The 23,468-nt window shown below is 45.9% G+C and overlaps 1 protein-coding gene across 1 annotated transcript in view; it reads right to left on the bottom strand.

The window, feature by feature from the left end:
- LOC138516908 (dedicator of cytokinesis protein 2-like) overlaps positions 1–23,468 on the bottom strand; it is a 2,920,848-nt gene that overhangs the window by 555,646 nt on the left and 2,341,734 nt on the right. Inside the window, exon 31 of the mRNA XM_069632364.1 lies at positions 16,466–16,544. Coding sequence (XP_069488465.1) covers positions 16,466–16,544 — 79 coding nt within the window. The remainder of the gene's footprint in view (positions 1–16,465; positions 16,545–23,468) is intronic.

Raw genomic sequence — 23,468 nt, 5'->3', positions numbered from 1 at the left:
GGAAGCGTGTTAGATACAGTGAAGCTTTGCTGGTGGGAAGCGTGTTAGATTCAGAGAAGCTTCACTGGTGGGAAGTGTGTTAGATTCAGAGAAGCTTCACTGGTGGGAAGCATGGTAGATTCAGAGAAGCTTCACTGGTGGGAAGCATGTTAGATTCAGAGAAGCTTCACTGGTGGGAAGCATGTTAGATTCAGAGAAGCTTCGCTGGTGTGAAGCGTGCTAGATTCAGAGAAGCTTCACTGGTGGGAAGTGTGTTAGATTCAGAGAAGCTTCGCTGGATGGAAGCGTTTTAGATTCAGAGAAGCCTCGCTGGTGGGAAGCGTGTTAGATTCAGAGAAGCTTCACTGGTGAGAAGCGTGTAAGATTCAGAGAGAAGCTTTGCTGGTGGGAAGCGTGTTAGATACAGTGAAGCTTTGCTGGTGGGAAGCGTGTTAGATTCAGAGAAGCTTCACTGGTGGGAAGTGTGTTAGATTCAGAGAAGCTTCACTGGTGGGAAGCATGGTAGATTCAGAGAAGCTTCACTGGTGGGAAGCATGTTAGATTCAGAGAAGCTTCACTGGTGGGAAGCATGTTAGATTCAGAGAAGCTTCGCTGGTGTGAAGCGTGCTAGATTCAGAGAAGCTTCACTGGTGGGAAGTGTGTTAGATTCAGAGAAGCTTCACTGGTGGGAAGCGTGTTAGATTCAGAGAAGCTTCACTGGTGGGAAGCGTGCTAGATTCAGAGAGAAGCTTTGCTGGTGGGAAGCGTGTTAGATTCAGAGATGCTTCGATGGTGGGAAGCATGTTAGATTCAGAGAAGCTTCACTGGTGGGAAGTGTGTTAGATTCAGAGATGCTTTGATGGTGGGAAGCATGTTAGATTCAGAGAAGCTTCACTGGTGGGAAGCGTGTTAGATTCAGAGAAGCTTCACTGGTGGGAAGCGTGTTATATTCAGAGAAGCTTCACTGGTGAGAAGCGTGTTAGATTCAGAGAAGCTTCACTGGTGGGAAGCATGTTAGATTCAGAGAAGCTTCACTCGTGGGAAGCGTGTTAGATTCAGAGAAGCTTCACTGGTGGGAAGCGTGTTAGATTCAGAGATGCTTCGATGGTGGGAAGCATGTTAGATTCAGAGAAGCTTCACTGGTGGGAAGCGTGTTAGATTCAGAGATGCTTCGATGGTGGGAAGCATGTTAGATTCAGAGAAGATTCATTGGTGGGAAGCGTGTTAGATTCAGAGAAGCTTCACTGGTGAGAAGCGTGTTTGAATTAGAGAAGCTTCACTGGTGGGAAGTGTGTTAGATTCAGAGAAGCTTCACTGGTGAGAAGCGTGTTAGATTCAGAGAAGCTTCACTGGTGGGAAGCGTGTTAGATTCAGAGAGAAGCTTTGCTGGTGGGAAGCGTGTTAGATACAGTGAAGCTTTGCTGGTGGGAAACGTGTTAGGTTCAGAGAAGCTTCACTGGTGGGAAGCGTGTTAGATTCAGAGAAGCTTCACTGGTGAAAAGCGTGTTAGATTCAGAGAAGCTTCACTGGTCGGAAGCATGTTAGATTCAGAGATGCTTCGATGGTGGGAAGCATGTTAGATTCAGAGATGCTTCGATGGTGGGAAGCATGTTAGATTCAAAGAAGCTTCACTGGTGGGAAGCATGTTAGATTCAGAGAAGCTTCACTGGTGAGAAGCGTGTTAGATTCAGAGAGAAGCTTTGCTGGTGGGAAGCGTGTTAGATACAGTGAAGCTTTGCTGGTGGGAAGCGTGTTAGATTCAGAGAAGCTTCACTGGTGGGAAGCATGTTAGATTCAGAGAAGCTTTACTGGTGGGAAGCGTGTTAGATTCAGAGAAGCTTCACTGGTGAGAAGCGTGTTAGATTCAGAGAAGCTTCACTGGTGGGAAGCCTGTTAGATACAGTGAAGCTTTGCTGGTGGGAAGCGTGTTAGATTCAGAGAAGCTTCACTGGTGGGAAGCGTGTTAGATTCAGAGTAGCTTTACTGGTGAGAAGCGTGTTAGATTCAGAGAGAAGCTTCACTGGTGTGAAGCGTGTTAGATTCAGAGAGAAGATTTGCTGGTGGGAAGCGTGTTAGATTCAGAGAATATTCACTGGTGAGAAGCGTGTTAGATTCAGAGAGAAGCTTTGCTGGTGGGAAGCGTGTTAGATACAGTGAAGCTTTGCTGGTGGGAAGCGTGTTAGATTCAGAGAAGCTTCACTGGTGGGAAGCGTGTTAGATTCAGAGAAGCTTCACTGGTGGGAAGCATGTTAGATTCAGAGAAGCTTCACTGGTGGGAAGCATGTTAGATTCAGAGAGGCTTCACTGGTGGGAAGCATGTTAGATTCAGAGAAGCTTCGCTGGTGTGAAGCGTGCTAGATTCAGAGAAGCTTCACTGGTGGGAAGTGTGTTAGATTCAGAGAAGCTTCACTGGTGGGAAGCGTGTTAGATTCAGAGATGCTTCGATGGTGTGAATCGTGCTAGATTCATAGAAGCTTCACTGGTGGGAAGCATGTTAGATTCAGAGAAGCTTCGCTGGTGTGAAGTGTGCTAGATTCAGAGAAGCTTCACTGGTGGGAAGTGTGTTAGATTCAGAGAAGCTTCACTGGTGGGAAGCGTGTTAGATTCAGAGATGCTTCGATGGTGGGAAGCATGTTAGATTCAGAGAAGCTTCGCTGGTGGGAAGCGTGCTAGATTCAGAGAAGCTTCACTGGTGGGAAGCATGTTAGATTCAGAGAAGCTTCGCTGGTGGGAAGCGTGTTAGATTCAGAGAAGCTTCACTGGTGGGAAGCATGTTAGATTCAGAGAAGCTTCGCTGGTGTGAAGTGTGCTAGATTCAGAGAGGCTTCACTGGTGGGAAGTGTGTTAGATTCAGAGAAGCTTCACTGGTGGGAAGCACGTTAGATTCAGAGAAGCTTCGCTGGTGTGAAGCGTGCTAGATTCAGAGAAGCTTCACTGGTGGGAAGCGCGTTAGATTCAGAGAAGCTTCACTGGTGGGAAGCGCATTAGATTCAGAGAAGCTTCACTGGTGGGAAGCATGTTAGAATCAGAGAAGCTTCACTGGTGGGAAGCGTGTTAGATTCAGAGAAGCTTTGATGGTGGGAATCATGTTAGAATCAGAGAAGCTTCACTGGTGGGAAGCGTGTTAGATTCAGAGATGCTTTGATGGTGGGAAGCATGTTAGAATCAGAGAAGCTTCACTGGTGGGAAGCGTGTTAGATTCAGAGAAGCTTCACTGGTGGGAAGTGTGTTAGATTCAGAGAAGCTTCACTGGTGGGAAGCGTGTTAGATTCAGAGATGCTTCGATGGTGGGAAGCATGTTAGATTCAGAGAGGCTTCGCTGGTGGGAAGCGTGCTAGATTCAGAGAAGCTTCACTGGTGGGAAGCATGTTAGATTCAGAGAAGCTTCGCTGGTGTGAAGTGTGCTAGATTCAGAGAAGCTTCACTGGTGGGAAGCATGTTAAATTCAGAGAAGCTTCACTGGTGGGAAGCATGTTAGATTCAGAGAAGCTTCACTGGTGGGAAGCATGTTAGATTCAGAGAAGCTTCACTGGTGGGAAGCATGTTAGATTCAGAGAAGCTTCGCTGGTGGGAAGCGTGTTAGATTCAGAGAAGCTTCACTGGTGGGAAGCATGTTAGATTCAGAGAAGCTTAGCTGGTGTGAAGCGTGCTAGATTCAGAGAAGCTTTGCTGGTGGGAAGCGTGTTAGATTCAGAAATGCTTTGATGGTGGGAAGCATGTTAGATTCAGAGAAGCTTCACTGGTGGGAAGTGTGTTAGATTCAGAGAAGCTTCACTGGTGGGAAGCGTGTTAGATTCAGACAAGCTTCACTGGTGGGAAGCGTGTTAGATTCAGAGAAGCTTTGCTGGTGGGAAGCATGTTAGACACAGAGGCAGATTTATGTGGCATGATGCATCTCAGGAGCAGAGGCAAGCTACACTGGTGGTACACCTATTTGGAAAACAAATTTAGTGTCCTATGTTGATGGAGACACATCTAAAATACTATCAAAAATAGCAGTCAAAGTTCAATCTGGTAATAACCAGAGTCAATGGTAAACAGCTCTTGCAGAATAATCTTGAGTAGTAGATGTTCAAGAAATCAAAATTTAGTCAGAATAAATTAACCAATTCAAATATAAAATTGGCAGTACGGCAGGAAGGGGCGAGTGCAGATTGGGCACCTGTCTGGATTTGGCATTTTTCGACACTGCTGTCATTGTTTCATGCTACAGTTATTAAACTTGAATGTTTGTGATATAGAGCTGGTCAGTTACAGGTATAAGGCTTTATTGTAGTTACTTCAAGTTACATTAAGCTGTATTTTAGGAGCCAACTGGCACCCATCACCCAGGCAAGAACTCCAGAGCTGCTTATGTAATGAACCCTCACCCATAACACTCTCTCACTCACACGTAAACATTCTCACAGCATTCTCTCCTACAGCATAAGATCCATGCTTCCATCCAATGGATACAACATATCTCCCTTCCTTTCCCAACTCTCACCACATGCCATGAAAACACAATACAACACATCTCCCTTCCTTACAAGCATCCACACAACATTCATGCTCACACATAAGGGTAACAGTCTCAGGTTGACCGAACCAGGAAATTTGTGTATTAGAGATGGCAGTGCAAACCCTTCTGTGGCAACTAGGAACAAGTGCCTAAGAACAGGCACATCTCAAGTTAAACTAGCATTTATACGCACACTCCACTCTGCTACCACACCAACGCCCTATTAAAGAGAGAACGCTGAAAAACAGCCGGCAAGAGCCCCTTCTGCTTTGACTACCTCTTACCTAATAGAATACAGCCCACTACCAAAGATTGCACACCTTTTTAACAAGTGGTGTCACTCTGTGGTGACTACACACTTGCGGTTCCACCTACTTCCAATGACTAACTCACAGTGGAAAAATAGTCAATTAAGCCTACTACAACATGCACACCCTTTTATAGAGCGGAGTCTGGATGTGGATACTGCAGTCATGCTCTCACAGCAGATCCACTTAGCCATGACTACCCCACACACCAGAAGATGTAGTCCCATTCTTTCACCACATGCAGACATGTGGCGTGTAGAGGGCGATGTGTCGCTCGAACATTAACAGGCACAGAGGCCCAGTGCAGTCACACACACTCCAACAATACATGTTTACGACTGGCCCACATAATCAGGTTCTCGACACGACTGCATGTAAGCCCTGCAGGGCACTTTGACCTAAATGCCCAAGCTGCTCTTAGCAGCTCTAACCTGAAACATTGAAACCTCCTGCAATGCTTTAGCAAATCTCAACAATGTCCACAGCATGTCATCATTCAAAACACACACACACACAATGCATCTAACACAGCAAGTACATGTTGAAGCAACAGCACACACCCTCACAATGTCTCTTTGATAGACTCTACTATTCCTCCTTTGATGCTGAAATCGATAATCATAGACCATTTTGTGCGTTGAACATCACCATGTGCGGTTGACATAGCACAGCTGCACTTTCAACAAATATATGGACTCACTCCAGCTCGTTAGCCCTGCATTGACGTCATCATTTACCGCTCAAAAATGGACACGCACCGAGCTCTTCTCCAACTGCTCACTCCTGACCTCCTTGCTTGCCACGGATGCCCGAAGAGGTACAATCTCTGCCAGTACTTGATCCCACAGCTTTCCAGGATACCACGGATGCCCCGAAGAGGTACAATCTCTGCCAGTGCTTGATCCCACAGCTTTCCAGGATACCACGGATGCCCCGAAGAGGTACAATCTCTGCCAGTACTTGATCCCACAGCTTTCCAGGATGCCTATCTGTTGTTCTCTGGCAACCTTCGTCACCGTATCTCTCCAGGACTGAAATCTCTCCACTGGCTCCCAGTGGCTGCGAGGATAAAGTTCAAAACCCTCTGCATTGTCCACAAGGCCTTCTGGGGCCTGGGTCCTAAATACCTTCAACTCTCTCTTCCCAAATATCTTCCTTCCCGAGCCCTTCGCTCATCCGCCTCCAACTCCCTCAGGGTCAGCCGCTTCTTGAAGCAACGAGCTGGGGGTAGATCTCTCTCCGCGGCAGGGGCCTCCCTCTGGAACAGCCTTCCTGCCTCCCTGAAACTTGAGGAGAACCATCTCCGGTTCCGGAAGCACCTCAAAACCTTCCTCTTTGCTTCTGCTTTCCCTCTCCCTCTCCCCTGCTGAACAGCTAATTAAATTCTTCACTAAACTGCACTGATCCTGCAACTTGACCACTCTAAACTGCCTTCGTTCCTGGTCCCAGTCACTGATCCCCTGGAACCCCTTTGCACTACGGGACTGTCTCTGTATCCCTACAGCCCCCCCCCTTCCCCAGCACTTGCTCTGCACTTACCTTGCACTTGCCACTAGCTGGCCCTTTTTTATTTATTACTTACGCCACTTACCTTTACTGCACTTCCCCCCCTCCCCTTCCCCTTGCACTTTTCCCCCCTCCCCCACCCCTGCACTTGCGCGATCTGAATGACACCTGGCCTAGTAGGATCGTTTTGTTTTGTCTCCCCTTGTTCCTCCCCTCCCTGCCTCGTCGCGCCTTGAAACACCTGTGTATAGGCGCGTTACAAATACCATATCATATCATATCATATCATACCTTCGCAGCAGACATCGGGTTGCTGTGAGAAATCAGCAGGCACCCTTAGGCAAATTGGCACAGGGCTAATAGGCTGGTGGCCCCTCTCCTGCCCAGAAAGTGCTCTGGCCACTAGCCAACACCCCTTTATTCACCCTGAGCACTTCTTGCGCAATTACTTTGACTTCTTGTGCTGGTCTATGTTTTCATATTGGATAATACTTGAAGACCATCGCGCTGGGCTTCCCTTTCCCTGGCGATCTCTTCTTCTTCTCGCCCTGGGGAATGCCTTTCCACCCTGGGTCTTCTTCCTTTGACCAGGGCGAAACCAGCTTCAGTACCCTGGGTCTTCCTACTGGGTGGTACAAACCCTCTTCTGTGCCCCAGGTGATACCGTAGCCATGGGTTACTCATGCTTCTTAACCCTGGTGCTCGCTTTTCTTCTCTCACCCTAGGTATCTTCCTCTTTGCCCTGTGCCACATCTACTTTGCCCTGGTTCTTCTTACTGGGTGATGTAACACCCCATACTTTCCCCTGGGTGATGGGACTTACTTCTCAGGGACAGTGGGTGCTCGGTCTCCTTTTCTGCACCCCATGCAGCATATTTTGTCGCTCAGCCTTCTTTTTCTGCCATCCAGGTCAGTTTTCAAGTCCCACAGGGAGACCAGCTCGTCACCATTGATATGAAACAGGTCTGCAGGCCCTTCTGGTCAGTTACAGGTAAGATGCTTTATTGTAGTTACTTCAAGTTACATTAAGCTGTATTTTAGGAGCCCACTGGCACCCATCACCCAGGAAAGCTCTCTTTAACTGCCTAAATGTAGAAACTTTAAGCATAACACTCTCTCACTCACACATAAACATTCTCACAGCATTCTCTCCTGCACTATAAGTTCCATGCATCCATCCAAGTACATTATAACAGTTTGCAATGTGCTTACATTGCATTTTTTGTATGTAATAGATATAAGCACGTTTTCTTTCAAGAATTGTTATGTATGTGTGTTTTCTTACCCGTGCGTACTGACCCCTGCTCAGACCTCTGGAACTGATTAATCCCTAATGTAAGACGAGAAGTTTCATATGAAACCATCACGCTGGGTGCAGCATGTGGGCTAGTGGCAGGCCCACTGAATTGGGAGCAAAGTGGCAGGGCTCAGGTCGAGGTACACGCGGGTGGACAGCATCTGCTCACTTTTTTTAGGAGGTGACTGTCGTCCTGCCTGTGTGTATTCAATATATATAAATGCTTCCGCCACTTGACAACTAGTGTTGTGGCTGGAATTAGAACCCAGGTCGCGATTGAGAGTCAAGAAACCTAGCCATGAGACCACAAGAATATCTAGGCAGCGCTGCGTATCACACTCCTATAGACTCTTTGCTATACAGGATAGTTCTTTTACACATTTTAAGACAAAAGTTGGGCACCTTTTCTATTTAGCCAGCAATGTTTTTCAGAAAACATGTTATCTTGGCAAATGCACATTTGTCCTCTGCACTTCCTTGAGTTGGGAAGGCCACCCTAAAAATAAATATACACTTTTCTTTCAATTTATGTTGCTGCGACGTCACGCCTCACTGCATATGTCAGATCTTCCCCACCCCCCTTTTTTGTTTGTGCTTATAGGTGTTGCTTACAACACTTATCAGCCTAAGCAAGTGGTCATTACACGTTTTCCGGTCCGTTAATAAAATGCCGGTTATAACGTTTACCAGCACTTTTACTGGACCAGCAAACTACAAGTTTGCTGCTAGGGATGGGGGATTTTAACTCCAGCTGATAGCTGGAGGTAAATCCGACGACAACCGGCAAACAACTGCTGGTATTACCGACACAGTAATACCATTGACGGTAATACCAGAAAAATACTCCCAGGTAGTCCTGTAAGACTCCATGCAAGGGGGATTTACTGTTTAAACCGGAATTTATAACCTGCCGGAAATAATGGCAGGTGAAGGTATTACTGTTTGTCATCATCCTGGCTTTATTACTGATGGGTTACTGGTACATTTATTTATTTATTTATTTATTCGTGTATTTATATAGCGCTCCTAACCCTCAGGCATCTGGGTGCAATTCTTGATAGGTGCAATGAGGTCACAATAGCAGAGGTCAGATAAATGCAGTTTCAACATAGATACATGCAGTTACAGTTACATCATGAATACAGTATACTAATACAATTGTAGTAGGAATGAGATCATTCTGCTGAGCAGTATAAATTATACAGAGAGATTGCAAAGGTACATGTGTTTTAGGGGATGAGGGGATGTGCAATTACTGCTCTTGTGCGTAGAGCCATGTTTTCAAGCTTTTTCTACAGGTCCAGAAAGAGGGTTCGGCTTTTAATGACAGTGGCAGAGTGTTCCATATTTTGGCAGCTACTGCTCCCTGCTTTCTGTCATTTGTATCTAAGAATAGTGAGTAGATGTGCATGGATTGAGCATGTTGGTCTGTTAGTTTGGTTTTTATAAATTTGCTAGCAAGATATTTAGGAGCTGAGTTGGATAGTCACTTGTGTGCCAAGGGAAGAGTTTTGAAAGTGATTCGATCCTCTACTGGCAACCAGTGGGCGTTCCATCTTGCTGTAGTATTGTGATTTCTTCTGAGTATGTTGAGGGCTGCTCTTAAAGCATTGTTTTGGATCACCTGGAGTTTTTTTAAGTTGCGGCTGCTAGTGCCAGCGTAAAGGGTGTTACAGTAGTCTAGTCTGGATAAGATAAGGGCTCTAGCCAGAGTGATAGAACTGTCTGATGAAAGGAAAGGTCTACAGGCATTAATGAGCTTAGAAGTATAAGCTGCCACAGAGGCCGTAGAGTTGACTTGACTAGTCAGCATCGTGAGGGCATAGTCGAGGTAAACAGCTGGGGTTTTCACTTCTTTGGAGACTTTGATAGTGATGCCGTCATAGCGAAGGATTTGAAGTGGTTGTTTAATTTATTCAGTCGGTTTTGAGAGCCTATGAGGAGTAGCTCAGTTATATCGTCATTTAGGCATAAACCATGAATAGCCATCCAAGCCTGGATAGTTTGGTAAATTTAATTTAGTAGTTTAGAGTCAATGTTGTAGGTGCCTGTGATAGGTATGAGGATTTGAGTGTCGTTAGCGCAGATGGTGTAGGTGACACACATGTCATCCAGATGGTCAAATAGTGGTTTTGTAAAGATATTATAGAGTGTAGGGGAAATGCAAGATCTTTGTGGAACTATACGGGAGACTGGGGCAGGCACTGCTGCTGCAGTAGAGGAGAAGACCCTCATGGTTCTATTGGATAGGAAGGACTGTATCCAATGAATAGCTTTGGTTCAGAAGTGGGCCGCGGAAGCAAGATGTTTGCAGAGTATATTGTGTTTGACCAAGTCAAAGGCAGCTGAGAGGTCTAGTAAGAGGAGGAGAGCAGGTTGCCATTGTCTTTAATCTCGCCCATTTATATTTTTAGATCTACAAGGGCTGATTCAGTGCCATGTCCAGGCCAGAAGCTTGAATGGTGGAGGCCTAGGGGGCTATTGGATTCTAGGTGGTTTTGGATTTGCCAGTAAGCTTCGCGGTCCAATATTTTAAGTAGGAGCAGTACTGTTGTCATGGTGCAACAGTTGGTTGGGATGGTATGATCTAATGTAGGTATTTGAGCAGCGGGATTGACCCACACATCTTTGTTGTTAGTTGGGACGGTGCTTCATTCAAGAGGCATTTATTCGTGATGTGATGAATGGAGCACGTTTAGCCACACAGTCTTAAATGAGCGACGCTAGACAGATATCCCCTTGATATCTCGATGGTTTGAGGCTTGTGATGATTTTTTAAACTTCAGGCATGGAACCTGGAGTGAATTCGAATTGAGTGTTGGATTTCAGGGAGGTATAGGTTGGCATCTGGAAGTGTGGATCAGGTGTTAGGTTTCACCTTTTTTATTCAATTTTTGATTATAGTAAGGTGATTTTGTCCAAGAGGGCTTTTTAATGTTTGTGCACCAAGTCGTGTCTTTGAGGCAGGATTCCTGTGGTGGCACTGGAGATTCTAATTTGGGTGAATACAGAAAAGCTCTTTAGTTCCAGAATTGGCTTTGGTAATTCTCTCATTGTATGTGGCACTTTTAGTTTGGAGGATAGTTTGTTTGTAGTTTTAGGAGGAGATAGTAAAGGTGTTAGGTTTTACCTTTTGTATTCAATTTTTGATTGTAGTAAGGTGATTTTGTCCAAGAGGGCTTTTTAATGTTTGTGCACCAAGTCGTGACTTTGAGGCAGGATTCTTGTGGTGGCACTGGGGATTCTAATTTGGGTGAATACAGAAGAGCTCTTTAGTTCCAGAATTGGCTTTGGTAATTCTCTCATTGTATGTGGCACTTTTTGTTTGGAGGACAGCTTGTTTGTAGTTTTAGGAGGAAATAGTAAAGGTGTTAGGTTTCACCTTTTTTATTCAATGTTTGATTGTAGTAAGGTGATTTTGTCCAAGAGGGCTTTTTAATGTTTCTGCACCAAGTCGTGTCTTTGAGGTAGGATTCTTGTGGTGGCACTGGGGATTCTAATTTGGGTGAATACAGAAGAGCTCTTTAGTTCCAGAATTGGCTTTGGTAATTCTCTCATTGTATGTGGCACTTTTAGTTTGGAGGATAGCTTGTTTGTAGTTTTAGGAGGAGATAGTAAAGGTGTTAGGTTTCACCTTTTTTATTCAATGTTTGATTGTAGTAAGGTGATTTTGTCCAAGAGGGCTTTTTAATGTTTGTGCACCAAGTCGTGTCTTTGAGGTAGGATTCTTGTGGTGGCACTGGGGATTCTAATTTGGGTGAATACAGAAGAGCTCTTTAGTTCCAGAATTGGCTTTGGTAATTCTCTCATTGTATGTGGCACTTTTAGTTTGGAGGATAGCTTGTTTGTAGTTTTAGGAGGAGATAGTAAAGGTCGCTTTGTTAGATTCAGTGGGTTATTTTTTCCAGTTTGTCTCTGCTATTATTTTGGTGCTGAGCATGGTTTTAAGGTTAGGGGTGTACCAAGTGTTGAGGTGGGCAATTGGTTTGGATTTGTGCATACTAAAGGGTGCTACTTTGTTGACGGCAGCTAGAAGGGTTTGATTATATAACTCTACCATAGTGGATGGGTCAGTGCTAGAGTTACATATGTAGTCGGTGATAGGGTGCATCAAGGGTAGTAGTTTCTCAGCAGTGATATTGTGTATATTTCTCATGAGGGTGTCTGGTGCTTGGGTTGATGAGGTGTCTATGGTGAGATTCTGCTGGATGGTGAATGTGATAACACGATGGTCGGACCATGGGGATGGTGTGTTAGAAAGGATCTTAATGTTGCAGTTGAGATCTGCCAACCAGTCCAGACTTCTACCTTTGATATGTGTAGGGTTATTGAAACAGTGCGAGAAACCTAGCACAGTAATAGTGTTGGCTACGACTAGGACGTTGTCATCGGTGGGATCGTTAAGTCCTAGATTTAGGTCTCCTAGCAATATGTTTGCGAGCATGGTTTAGTGTTCCATGTGAGCAGTTGTGTAACATCTTCCTCGAAGGTGGATGTTGGACCTGATGGTCTGTAAATGAGATGAAGGGTCAGGGTGAGGAAGGCGGTGAGAGGCAGTTTGATGGAGAGTAGTTCACCCGAGGAGAACGAATGGTTGTGTATTTCTCTCATGCAGAGTTGGTTTTTGGCAATTAATATTACTCCTCCTCCCTTGAGACCTTCTCTATCTGTCCTGGAGATGGTGTAATTTTCAGGGATGGCCAAGGAGAGGGCTGGGCCAGCTGCTGCGTGGTGACAGGTTTCGGTGATTGCTAAGAAGTCTGGGTTGTCTGATGTGATGAGCTCTGCGATGTCTAACGGATGTGCTGGGAGCGATCTTGCGTTGATGAGTGCACCCTTAACTGTGGAAGTTTCAGGGTTCACATTCTCTGCAGGGGGCAGATTAATTTTGGAGTTTAAAGTTTGCGCTGATGTTGGATGGCAGCTGGTAGCGTTAGATATTATGGCTAAGGCTGGCGGTTGGGCCTGGGAGATTTGTACAGTACAGGTATCATTGGCTTTCGATTTGGTGTTAAGGTGGCTGTCGCTAGTGGCCTTTGGGCTGGGGGTTATGTCCTTAGAACTGCAGTGTGTGGCTAGTAATGGAGGATGACAATCTTTCCTAGTGTTTTGGTGGTAGTCTTTTGATCTCGGGAGTGTATTTTTCTATGTGGTCGCTTGCGTCGACGTTGAGGGCTGTTGCTGATCTTTAGCTAGTCGAGACTTTAGTCTGAGGTTTCTGGTGTCCAGTGGGCATGGATGATTGATGCTAGACATGTTTGTAGGGGAGGTCATCTCGGGGTTGGGAGGCTTGAGTTGGCCAGTGTTTGGTGAGTGCTTGGGTTGTTTATCAGCTATGGCATTGTCACGCTGCGTATCAGGAAGGAAGCGTGTGGGTGGGATGGTATGCAATTCGGGGAGGTCGGTAGCCATTTTTAGAGCTACAATGTGTTTAGGGGAGGGCCTGTCATAGTGCAGGGTGGGTGGTGGAGTTGGTTCTTGATTTCTGGATATCCATCTCCTGATAAAACCAGGCCAAAGTGGAGTTGGGATTTGAAGTGTAGTGGTGCCTTGTAGCAATAACCTGAGATGTGGTTGCCAGATACAACAGGTAGGTGCTCTCATATTGTCTGGTTGTCAGGGTGTGTCTGACTGTATATTAACTAAGGGGTACGATAGGGACATAAGCGTTACTGGTCCTATGGAGGTGAGACAGATGTGGGCACCAGCAAGCAATGCGGTTTGGGTAGTTTGAGATACAGGGGCTATCAGATCTAAGGGATGGGCAAGAAATCAATCCATTGCTAGCACTTTGGATTGAGACATGTGGGGGCAGCAGCTGCTGCAGCGGGCAGTACAGCGGGCAGTACAATATAGGCAGTTTGAAATACTAGGTTGTGGGCAAGAAATCAATACATTACTGGCGCTTTAGATGGGAGGGCTGTAGGTGCGAAAATACGCAATACTGTTACAATACACGCTATACAGGGTGGGCAAATTAACATAATAGGTGATGGGCAGAGAATCAATAAAATAGTTGCATATTCGATAGGCACGTGTGGGCAGCTGCAAGCAATATAGTGTTTGCCGTTTTGGGAATAGTTGGAGCTGTAAACCCGCTTCTGGTGTAATACAAATATCTTAACCAGGTCTGCCTTCAGCTACTTGATTTATAAGCACGCTGAGTTTCATTCACTCAAGTCCTGTTAAAAAAAAATCATTGGCAAATCCCAACAGTTTTGCTATCAGGCATTTACTAGGCACTGCTATTAGATGCCCAGGTACTCAAACCATTTTGCACTTGCTACTATCAATGTCCAGTTAATGCCACTACGGCTGTGCCTGGCAAGTACCTTTCCAATGCCTACACAAAAGCCCAAACTATTGGCATCGCTGATGCTTGTTTTTTTTACGACTCGAGCCCTGCACGGTCGCCTGGGCTCCATCGGGGCCCACGTCGTGTCATCCAAATCAGGACCTGTCTTCTCATCTTCTACAACTGTAGATGAGTCAAATAAACCAACAAATGTAGCGCCTTCTGTCTAGACTTGTGGCACTTACAGGCCTTCCCCTCTCTCCCCCGCAGACGCCATGCTGCTCTCTGCACAGCACTTCATGTTCTGCTCCCCGTGAAGCGATCTGCAGCTGGGACAACTCCTTAAAATGACAAAGCGCTCCTGTGTTCCGATATTTCATTCAGAAGTTCAGTAAATGTGGTGATGAATAGGACCGCAGCGCCGAAAGGTAAACACAAGGTCTGGCTTTTCCGCAGGCTAACAGATGAGGTACGGAGTTCTGAGAGCACCTCCCCACTCCGCGCTCCGCTAGATCGGTCAAGGTGCCCAACTGAGTGTGGTTCTGCATCTTATTCCAGGTGACTTATGAACGAACAAATGACAGAAGGATGATTGTTAAAAAAGTTATTCCTGCAGCTGGGTCCATAGCGATAGTATGTTAGCCCTACGTGTAGGTATCTCCTACAGAGTCAATGCAGTCTATGCCAGCCCTAGTCCGTGCTGGTGTGCCGACTACAAATCAGGTGTAGAGGTCCTGACCCTTTCCTCTCTCACTACTTTCCTGAATTCTACAATGTAAGTGCATACATGGTGGGGGTCGGTGTTGGTCTTTAATAGTACCGCCTCCAATGTGTATGTCTTATTGAAAAAAATAATTTTTAGACCAAATTGGTCAGACAAGTAATTAAAAAAAACTAAAAAGCTAGTTTACTATTCAACTGTTAGTTGATTAGTTACAAGTAGCTATGATATTTTTCTTTAAACAAGCCCTTTCATCTTTGTATGGGGGGTTTCGGAGACTGGGTTATCAATCCAGAACTACTTAATTATGAGTCAACCAGTTTCAGCGGGATTTGTCTGTGGCCGCTTTCTTCAGGACGAATATGTTATAATTGTAATATTCTATATGCAATCTCCAAATCCTGAAGGTTGAGAGGATGTCTTCGGGTGTCCAAAGAGCTAATTAGGTAGTTCCCTTGGTCCTATATGGTTAAAAAGACAAAAAAGACAGGTAGGACTGCCATCAGTCTAAAGGTGCTTCTGACACTGAGTGCTTAGTTCATGTCTCTCTTAGTTCTGTCATTTGTGTGTTATAAAACTTGGGTATAGACAGGAGGCGACCACCTTCTGACTCCAATTTGTTGTTACTGACTTATGAACGAACACAGGGGCTCGTTCCAAGTTGGGCGGTGCAGGGAAAATGCGTGCGGCAGTATTCCCATATACCACAGCATTACCACACTGCACAACTGTAAAGTTGGTGGTAAAGCTGTGGGATTCACTCCCAGCCATGAGCTGGAGGTAAATCCAATGGCAGCCTGCCAAAATTCTGCAGAATTACCACTGTGGTAATGCTGTCAAAATCCCCTGTTGAGTCCTATAGACTCAAAATAAATGGGCACGTACACTACCACCCCACTTGAAATCCAGCGGTAATATCACCAGTCCAAATGGCCATACTGGTAATACAGTTTGGTGGTATCCCAACGGATATACCATTAAAATACCACCAAACTTATAATGAGGCCAACGTTCCTTTCCACCAAATCTCACACTTTTTACGTGATCAGCTCGTCATGCCTTTATAAACAAGTATATATGCCCTATATGTTACCAGGCAGCTTCTACCAGTGGTGTTTGTAACAATCAGGGAACTGGTAGTTAATACATGTGTGGGCATCAGGATTTGGCACGCCATAGCACTCTGCAAGGGACCCTCAGAACTTTGTGTGATGCCATTGGAACAGCCTGACCTTTATAGGCCCCTCACTGTCGTCAAAACGTCGGCTATGTGTAAATGCGTGCCCTTTGCACTATCATTGCACGCAGTAGCGAAGCCAGCAACATTTTTGGGGGGGTTTCAGTGGGTGCCAAGTGGAGGAAATTATAAAAAAGTGTGTTGCAAGTGGGACTATGAGTGAATACCCAGTGCCCGCCCACGTGCCTCCATGCCCACTAACAGTTGTGACTTTGCTTTGTGCACTCTGGCCTCGTGACCCCCATGCATAGGTTGTCGCTGTGGTCCCTACAAGCCTGACAACATTGAGTAAAGGCATTGGGCCTCATTACGAGGTTGGCGGTGAAATTACCAGGTGCTAATTCCCTTTGATTTATGGGAGGTAAAGAGTAGGAGCTACCCCATGCTTCATGCTGGACATAGATCCTGCACTTTACCTCGCAATATTTGTGGAATTAACACCCGGTAATTCCACCGGTGCTAATACCTCAAAATATCCCCATTGGAGTCCATAAAATAGGGATTTGCACCGCCTACCACCACTTGTAATACCTGAAGAAAAGCCTCCAGAACATCATTAGAACATGTCGTTGCAAGCTGTTTACTCCCGCCCCGGCCACAGCAAACATACGATCTGCTCACCTGAAGTTCAAAGCTGTTGCTGCTCAGGAACCTTTGCGTCAACGTCTCTGCAAACTGGTTTAAGGCACGGAGAAATTGTCTGTAATAGAAAGAAAGGAGAGCTTGAGAGGAGGTCGCTGAGATAAAGGGATGGTATAACAGGAGTGTGTAACACCAAGAGGAATGAATGAGCATCCAGTCTAACGCCGATACCATAGTTTGCCAACTCTTGCCCTCCGCCAGAATGAATGCCCAGGCAAAATCATCTACATGAAATAAGACCCACAATGAGGGGTGAAGCCAAGGAAGAAAGGGAACGTCCATAGTGTTACAACATATATAGTTCAAACAAAGCTACCAGCTGGCACCTTTGAGTTCTGAGTGAACCTGGTAGTTCTGAGTGAACCTGGTTACCCTCCTGTATGTATGACTTCCAAGCATGCACAGCAAATAATAAGCAAGATTAGAACACCGGTCTGATACCATTGCTGGAAGGTGATCTTATTAACCAGGAACCAGCATCATTGCCTGAAAAAATGATTTGCCAATTCGATGCTGGTTTCCTTCCTAAAGAATATTAGAAATATTCGAGAACATGGATATGCTGTTGAATTGGCCTACAGTTCAGGAACTTGTAAGCATGAGTCTGGGTGTTCATATCATGTTTAAGACATCTAGACAGATGGGGGCATTATCATTGTATAATGACCCATCAGCAAATGATAGCCTGAAGCAAGGGACATACGTTGGTGGACAGACATTATTCCAAGTTATAATGACTCCTTGAAGGTCTACAATACATTTAGCAAAACATTGTAATACTTTCATTTGGTTTTATTTTGCAGTATTTAAATAACAATGTTTTCTTTATAAGAAAGGCATTTTCATTTTAAAGTTGTTTGAACTGGAAAGGTTTTATCGTAGGACGCATTCACTGCAATATAAAAGTACATATTTTTTTCTACAGTTGAAGCATTTTCCAATGTTGTAGCTTTCACTTAGGCGTGTTAAATGGTCACTCCTTCCCACAGGCGACTTTCATTGTTGTTTCCTGGATGTAGAGACATGTTATTCTTTGCTTCCCTGTCTGCTTCTGAAGTCTGAATTTCTGGAATGCAGCACATATTCCTTCAACACCGTGAAGCATCTGTTCACCATTCTTGTCTTCTCTAAACTGGACTACTGTGCCAGCATCCTCTTTGGTCTCCCCAACTATGCCTTCTCTCCACGTGACAAGATCATTAACTCTTTGAACTCCCTCACTTTGTAGCTAATTCCTAGTACCGTCACCAGGCTGGATGGCTGATGTTGTAAATCAGGTCCAGATTTAAATGTCTTCTTTTGGTTTACAAATCTTTCCATGGAAAGGCATCACTGTTTCTATCCTCCTGTGTCCAATTCTATAAGCCTTCTTGTAATCTCTGCTCTGCCTCCTCAACTACACGTTCTGCTCCTCGCACTCCCTGCGCTTGCTCTCGCTGCAACTGTTTCTCTCTTCTTGCTCCACTTGCAAGGAATTCTCTTCCCCTGGAAATCCGAGAAACAGACCACACAAAACTAAATACCTACCTCTTTGCCTCTGAGGTATCCTCTTAACGTACCTCATCTGCCTTTTAGATAACATGTTTTCCTCACCGATTATCCTCCTCTATCCCTAGGTTCCTGTGGCTCCACTCTCGCACTTCGCCCATCATGGTGTGCAGTCGCACATGGAGCGTTCCAAGTGCCAGATGGAATAACCAATCAAGTATCTCAGACACAAATAACCGGACAGACTCAAAGAATATGGCAAAATACAACTTTACTATCAGCTGAAATAAAGTAGGGAGATGTGGTGAATGAAGCGATAGCAGCTCACTCACTCTCATCTATGTGTCGACTATACAAAGGCTTTTTACCTCAATGTACATTAAGTATGATGTCATCCTATCTGACAAACAGTAAAACCTACCGAAAGGTGGAATTGTTAAAGGGAACATGTAGACCTACCTCTATATACCTATAATACAGATTAATAGTAGAATAAGAACGATGGATTGGCTTCAGGAACAATAAATGGTACACTTCTACATAGGCCCTAATGATTGGTTGGCATTCTCTCCCAAACTTGGACATTTTGCTCGTTAGCAGCACGTAAGCAAAACAAAACCCAGGTGTGTGGAACAATGTCAGACCACTGCCCACTTGGTCAATTAGTTTACCATCTCTCAATGGTTCGGCCCTAACCAAGGCTTAGTCTCTGTGGTTGACCTTGCTGACTGTTCTCTTCCTTGGGACGTTTAAGGGAGTGTAGGTACATCACTATCTTCGGTTGGAGTTCAATGAATAGCCCTTGTTTTTAAATCTTGCATCAAGTGTGAGGAGACCACGATTTTGTCCTTTTAAACCTTTTATTTAGTGCTATTTAATTCAATTAGACTGGGTGCTATTACTCCTCCTGGCATCTGGAGACTCTTGCTCTGTCTTGCAGACGCTTTCGTCATCTTTAATTGTTCAATAATTGGCAATAAATGTTTTCTCCTTTACTTAATCTAAGAGAAATAAGTCATGCGTATGTAGCTTATCATCTTTGACTCCCCTTGTACATTAAAGTTGTTTCTTGATGTGGCATACTTGATCCCAAGCCAGACAGACATCTATTGTTCTTTGAACAAAGCTGTTTTACAGCACCTGTCAGCTGTGGAGAAGGGCTTTCTTATTAAGATTTCCTTGCTCTCTATTTATACGAAACCGACATCCATCTTTCCATCATGGCCGCTTTACTTGCGTTATATTTTCTCCAGAAGCTTCTATATGTCTCATCTACCTTTGCATTCTTGCACATGTTCATTTATTGATTCTCTTTTTAATTATCTTATTGGTGTATACGATTTCTTCGTATTCGATTACATGTTTCTCTTGTTACTTCAGTTACATCTTCATTCTCTAAGTATCTTAATTTCGTTTCAGCACGTCCTAGTGTCTTCTCTTCATGACGTCACTTTACTCTGGTCTGATTTCACTTATAGCCCTTCAATGTTCAGTGTTGTAGACAGACATCCTTCCACCTCATCAGTGCGAGGGTACATTTGATACGGTTGTCTGAGTGCATAACGTCTCTCGTATCTTTGATGCAGTATTAGGATGTTACCTGGTGTCTCAAACCAAACAGCATCTTTCTATTGTTCTCCGAGTATGATGGAGGTGAGGGGGTGGGCACTGGAGATGACCTGTACATTTGCCTCTCTACAATGGTCACATCCCAAACACAGCTGGCCGTACCACCTACCTGCACTTAACATGTCCAATGTTGGTTGAACTTAATCTATGTATGGCCACTTATGCATTGTCCCTGGTGACTATTCTATTTACTCCCCTGCACAACCAGGTCAGAAGGTCCCTCAAACTCACCCCATTGTACGAAGCTCACCGATTCCCATATAAACTGATTTCTTATCTATTGTACGTTCTTTTGTGATCAAAAGAGCATTGTTTGTCCTGTATATAAATACAAATATGTGAGGTCAATTGTAAGATTTCAAATGCCCTTTATAGAGCTGGCAGTGTGTGAAAGGTAGCTCTCTGAGCAGAACAGCTCTGATTCTAACACTGAAATATAGGACCAACCTTTAGGATTTGTCAATTACTGGGCTGGTTTTCTATGACAATTCATGGACCTTTGTAGAAAGAGACTTTTATAGTATTGTATAGTATTATGTTGTCGCTTCCTGGGGAGAGTGCGCTTGTTGGGGGAAATCAAAGACACAATGGCATCTTTGGGAACCTAGGCGAAGAGCAAGTCTTACTCGTAAAGGTCATTACTAGTTCATAAGCCAAAACAAACATATGAACATATCCAACTTTCACAGGGGGTGAGCACATGCCAGCCATAACCAGTGTTGGTGTCTAGAGAATCCTTCCTTCCCTGGACAGCTGCTGAGAAGTGCCCTTTGCTCGTTCTTTTCGGCTGTTTGGGGTCTTCAATGTGGTCAACCCCGAGCACTCGTGAAGTGCCCTGCTCACAGCACCTTCAGCACCCCTTTCAGGCACTGGCTGCAGCCCACTAGCCGCGAGACTGCTAGGTGCCCCGGACTATCTCTGCATCCACTTGCCCATGCTTTCTACAGCCGTCTAGCAGGTTCCTAGGAGGTCTGTCCCCTATCCCACTGTCTGAGGGATACGGGAGTGGTGGGTCAGCAGCTGCTAACCAGTCTTGTGCAAGCAGTTAGGCCCCCCATCCGAGCACTCCTGCAGATGCAGGAAAGCCATCCATGAGGATTCAGCAGGCAAGGATATGTCTTCCTGGAAACTTCGTGTTCAAAAATATTGCTCTTAGTGGGTCAGGCCTTCCTTTACTAAGGATAAATACTTTTCCCTTTGGACCTTCTGAGCCCAGCTCCACCCCTTACAGTACAGGTGTAACAGGTGCATTTAACACTACATATCAGGTGGCATCTTGGCGTTATTGACAGATAACATGTGCACTGTTGCATTCAGTGGTACCATCACACTGCCAGCATAAGGTGGGGCCTTTGGTTCAGCTTCCACCAAAGAAAGGGCTCTTGCCATCCAGATTGCTAATATGCAGGGCAAAGCTTCTAAGAGGCGCAGGGACCCCCTCTCCCCACCCCTCCCCAGCCACGGACATAACTCGGTGGCTCCAAGAGATAGGCCTGCTCCCCCAAATGATATGTGAGCACCCAATGCACACGTCATCTCACCAATTTACACTACGGAAAACACCATATCTTGCAAAACAGATGCTTACACAAACGATGGGTTCAACTCAGATTACATGTAAGGAGATGTAAAACCTGTGTAGGTCATTCCAAGACTCGCTCGCCAATGAGGTTCAATTCTCTGCTACCAGGAAAGACACACACGTGTCAGTATCTTCCAATCAGCTTTCTGGTGCTCACTTTAACGAGATCTAAAGAGAGATTTTTTTTTTTACAGAAACAAAACATCTGCAGCCAGTCTTGTGAGGCCCGAGCTTCCCAGTGGTATCCAAGCAGTGTGCAGAAAAAGACCCGCAAATGCAAACATCCATTGGGAACACAGAGATCTGGTCGACCCTCTCACACACATATCACACGTATACTAGAAATTGTGTCTTGCAATTTATGAAATCTTTCATTTCTATCTCAAGGCCTCCATGACAGATAAATGTTCTTGTTGGTGACAATGCAAATTTGCAAAAATTACAAGTACCACATTTGTGGAATCCTGTACTTTGGCCGAATATTAATGAGGGATATCCTGAAAATCTGACATGGATCCAGCCTTCGAGGCCATTTCCAACTTGTGTCTGCTCTTCAATCAATCAAGGTGATATGGTTGGTGAAGTTTGCTGTTGAGTGTCTTCCTCAAACACACACTTATTGTAGATCTCACATCCATGATTGGTCTGCCCGACGAGGTCCAAGCACCACTGGCAGCAGTCCCACATGAATCTCCTGCTGGATCAACTGCCTGGCCACCTGCAGCTACTGCCTGACCACCTGCAGCTCCTGCCTGGCAACTTGTAGCTCCTGCCTGATCACCTGTCTGACCACATTCAGCTTCTGCTTGATCACCTGCCTGACCACCTGCAGCTGCTGCCTGACCACCTGCCTGACCACATGCAATTCCTGCCTAATCACCTGCCTGACCACCTGCACCTACTGCCTGATCACCTGCCCGACCACCTGCAGCTACTGCATGATCACCTGCCTGACCACCTGCAGCTACTGCCTGACCACCTGCCTGACCACCTGCAAATCCTGCCTGACCACCTGCCTGACCACATGCAATTCCTGCCTAATCACCAGCCTGACCACCTGCACCTACTGCCTGATCACCTGCCCGACCACCTGCAGCTACTGCCTGACCACCTGCAAATCCTGCCTGACCACTTGCCTGACCACATGCAATTCCTGCCTAATTACCTGCCTGACCACCTGCACCTACTGCCTGAACACCTGCCCGACCACCTGCAGCTACTGCCTGACCACCTGCCTGACCACATGCAAATCCTGCCTGACCACCTGCCTGACCACATGCAACTCCTGCCTGATCACCTGCCTGACCAGCTGCAACTCCTGCCTGATCACCTGCTTGACCACCTGCAGCTACTGCCTGAGCACCTGTCTGACCACCTGCAGCTACTGCCTGAGCACCTGCCTGACCACCTGCAGCTCCTGCCTGATCACCTGTCTGACCACATTCAGCTTCTGCCTGATCACCTGCCTGACCACCTGCAGCTCCAGCCTGATTACCTACCTGACCACCCGCAGCTCCTGCCTGATCACCTGCCTGCCCACATCCAGCTCTTGCGTGAGCACCTGTCTGACCAGCTGCAACTCCTGCCTGATCACCTGCCTGACCAGCTGCAACTCCTGCCTGATCACCTGCCTGACCACCTGCAGGTCCTGCCTGATCACCTGCCTGTGCACATGCAGCTCCTGCCTGACCACCTGCCTGACCACCTGCAGCTCCTGCCTGATCACCTGCCTGACCACCTGCACCAGCTGCCTGATCACCTGCCTGTCCACATCCATCTCTTGCGTGAGCACCTGCCTGACCACCTGCAGCTACTGCCTGACCACCTGTCTGACCACCTGCAGGTCCTGCCTGATCACCTGCCTGTGCACATGCAGCTCCTGCCTGCTGTAAAAGCTCACCCCAGAGAGGAAACCCCTACATCGCCCAGGTCTTCTGGGTTCATGTTCCACACTATTATTTCCAAGCCCTCTCTGTCTCCTCAGCTCTGTTCACACAACACACTGCACCAATCCTCTAAAATTCCCTCTTTTACTCACGAAATCTGCCCCACGCCGCAAAGCAGGAAAGAATGCCAGGCTCAACTGTTCACACAAATTCAGACTTGGTTCACCTGACAATCAGGGACCCACTGTTCCTGATTCACTTCTACACACCCTTCCTTCCTTCCTTCCTTCCTTCCTTCCTTCCTTCCTTCCTTCCTTCCTTCCTTCCTTCCTTCCTTCCTTCCTTCCTTCCTTCCTTCCTTCCTTCCTTCCTTCCTTCCTTCCTTCCTTCCTTCCTT

Source organism: Ambystoma mexicanum, chromosome 6q, assembly GCF_040938575.1.
Source record: "Ambystoma mexicanum isolate Mex_15411 chromosome 6q, UKY_AmexF1_1, whole genome shotgun sequence".
Taxonomy (NCBI): Eukaryota; Metazoa; Chordata; class Amphibia; order Caudata; family Ambystomatidae; genus Ambystoma; species Ambystoma mexicanum.
Note: the sequence above shows the minus strand (reverse complement) of the source record. Positions and strands in the feature narration are given on the sequence as shown.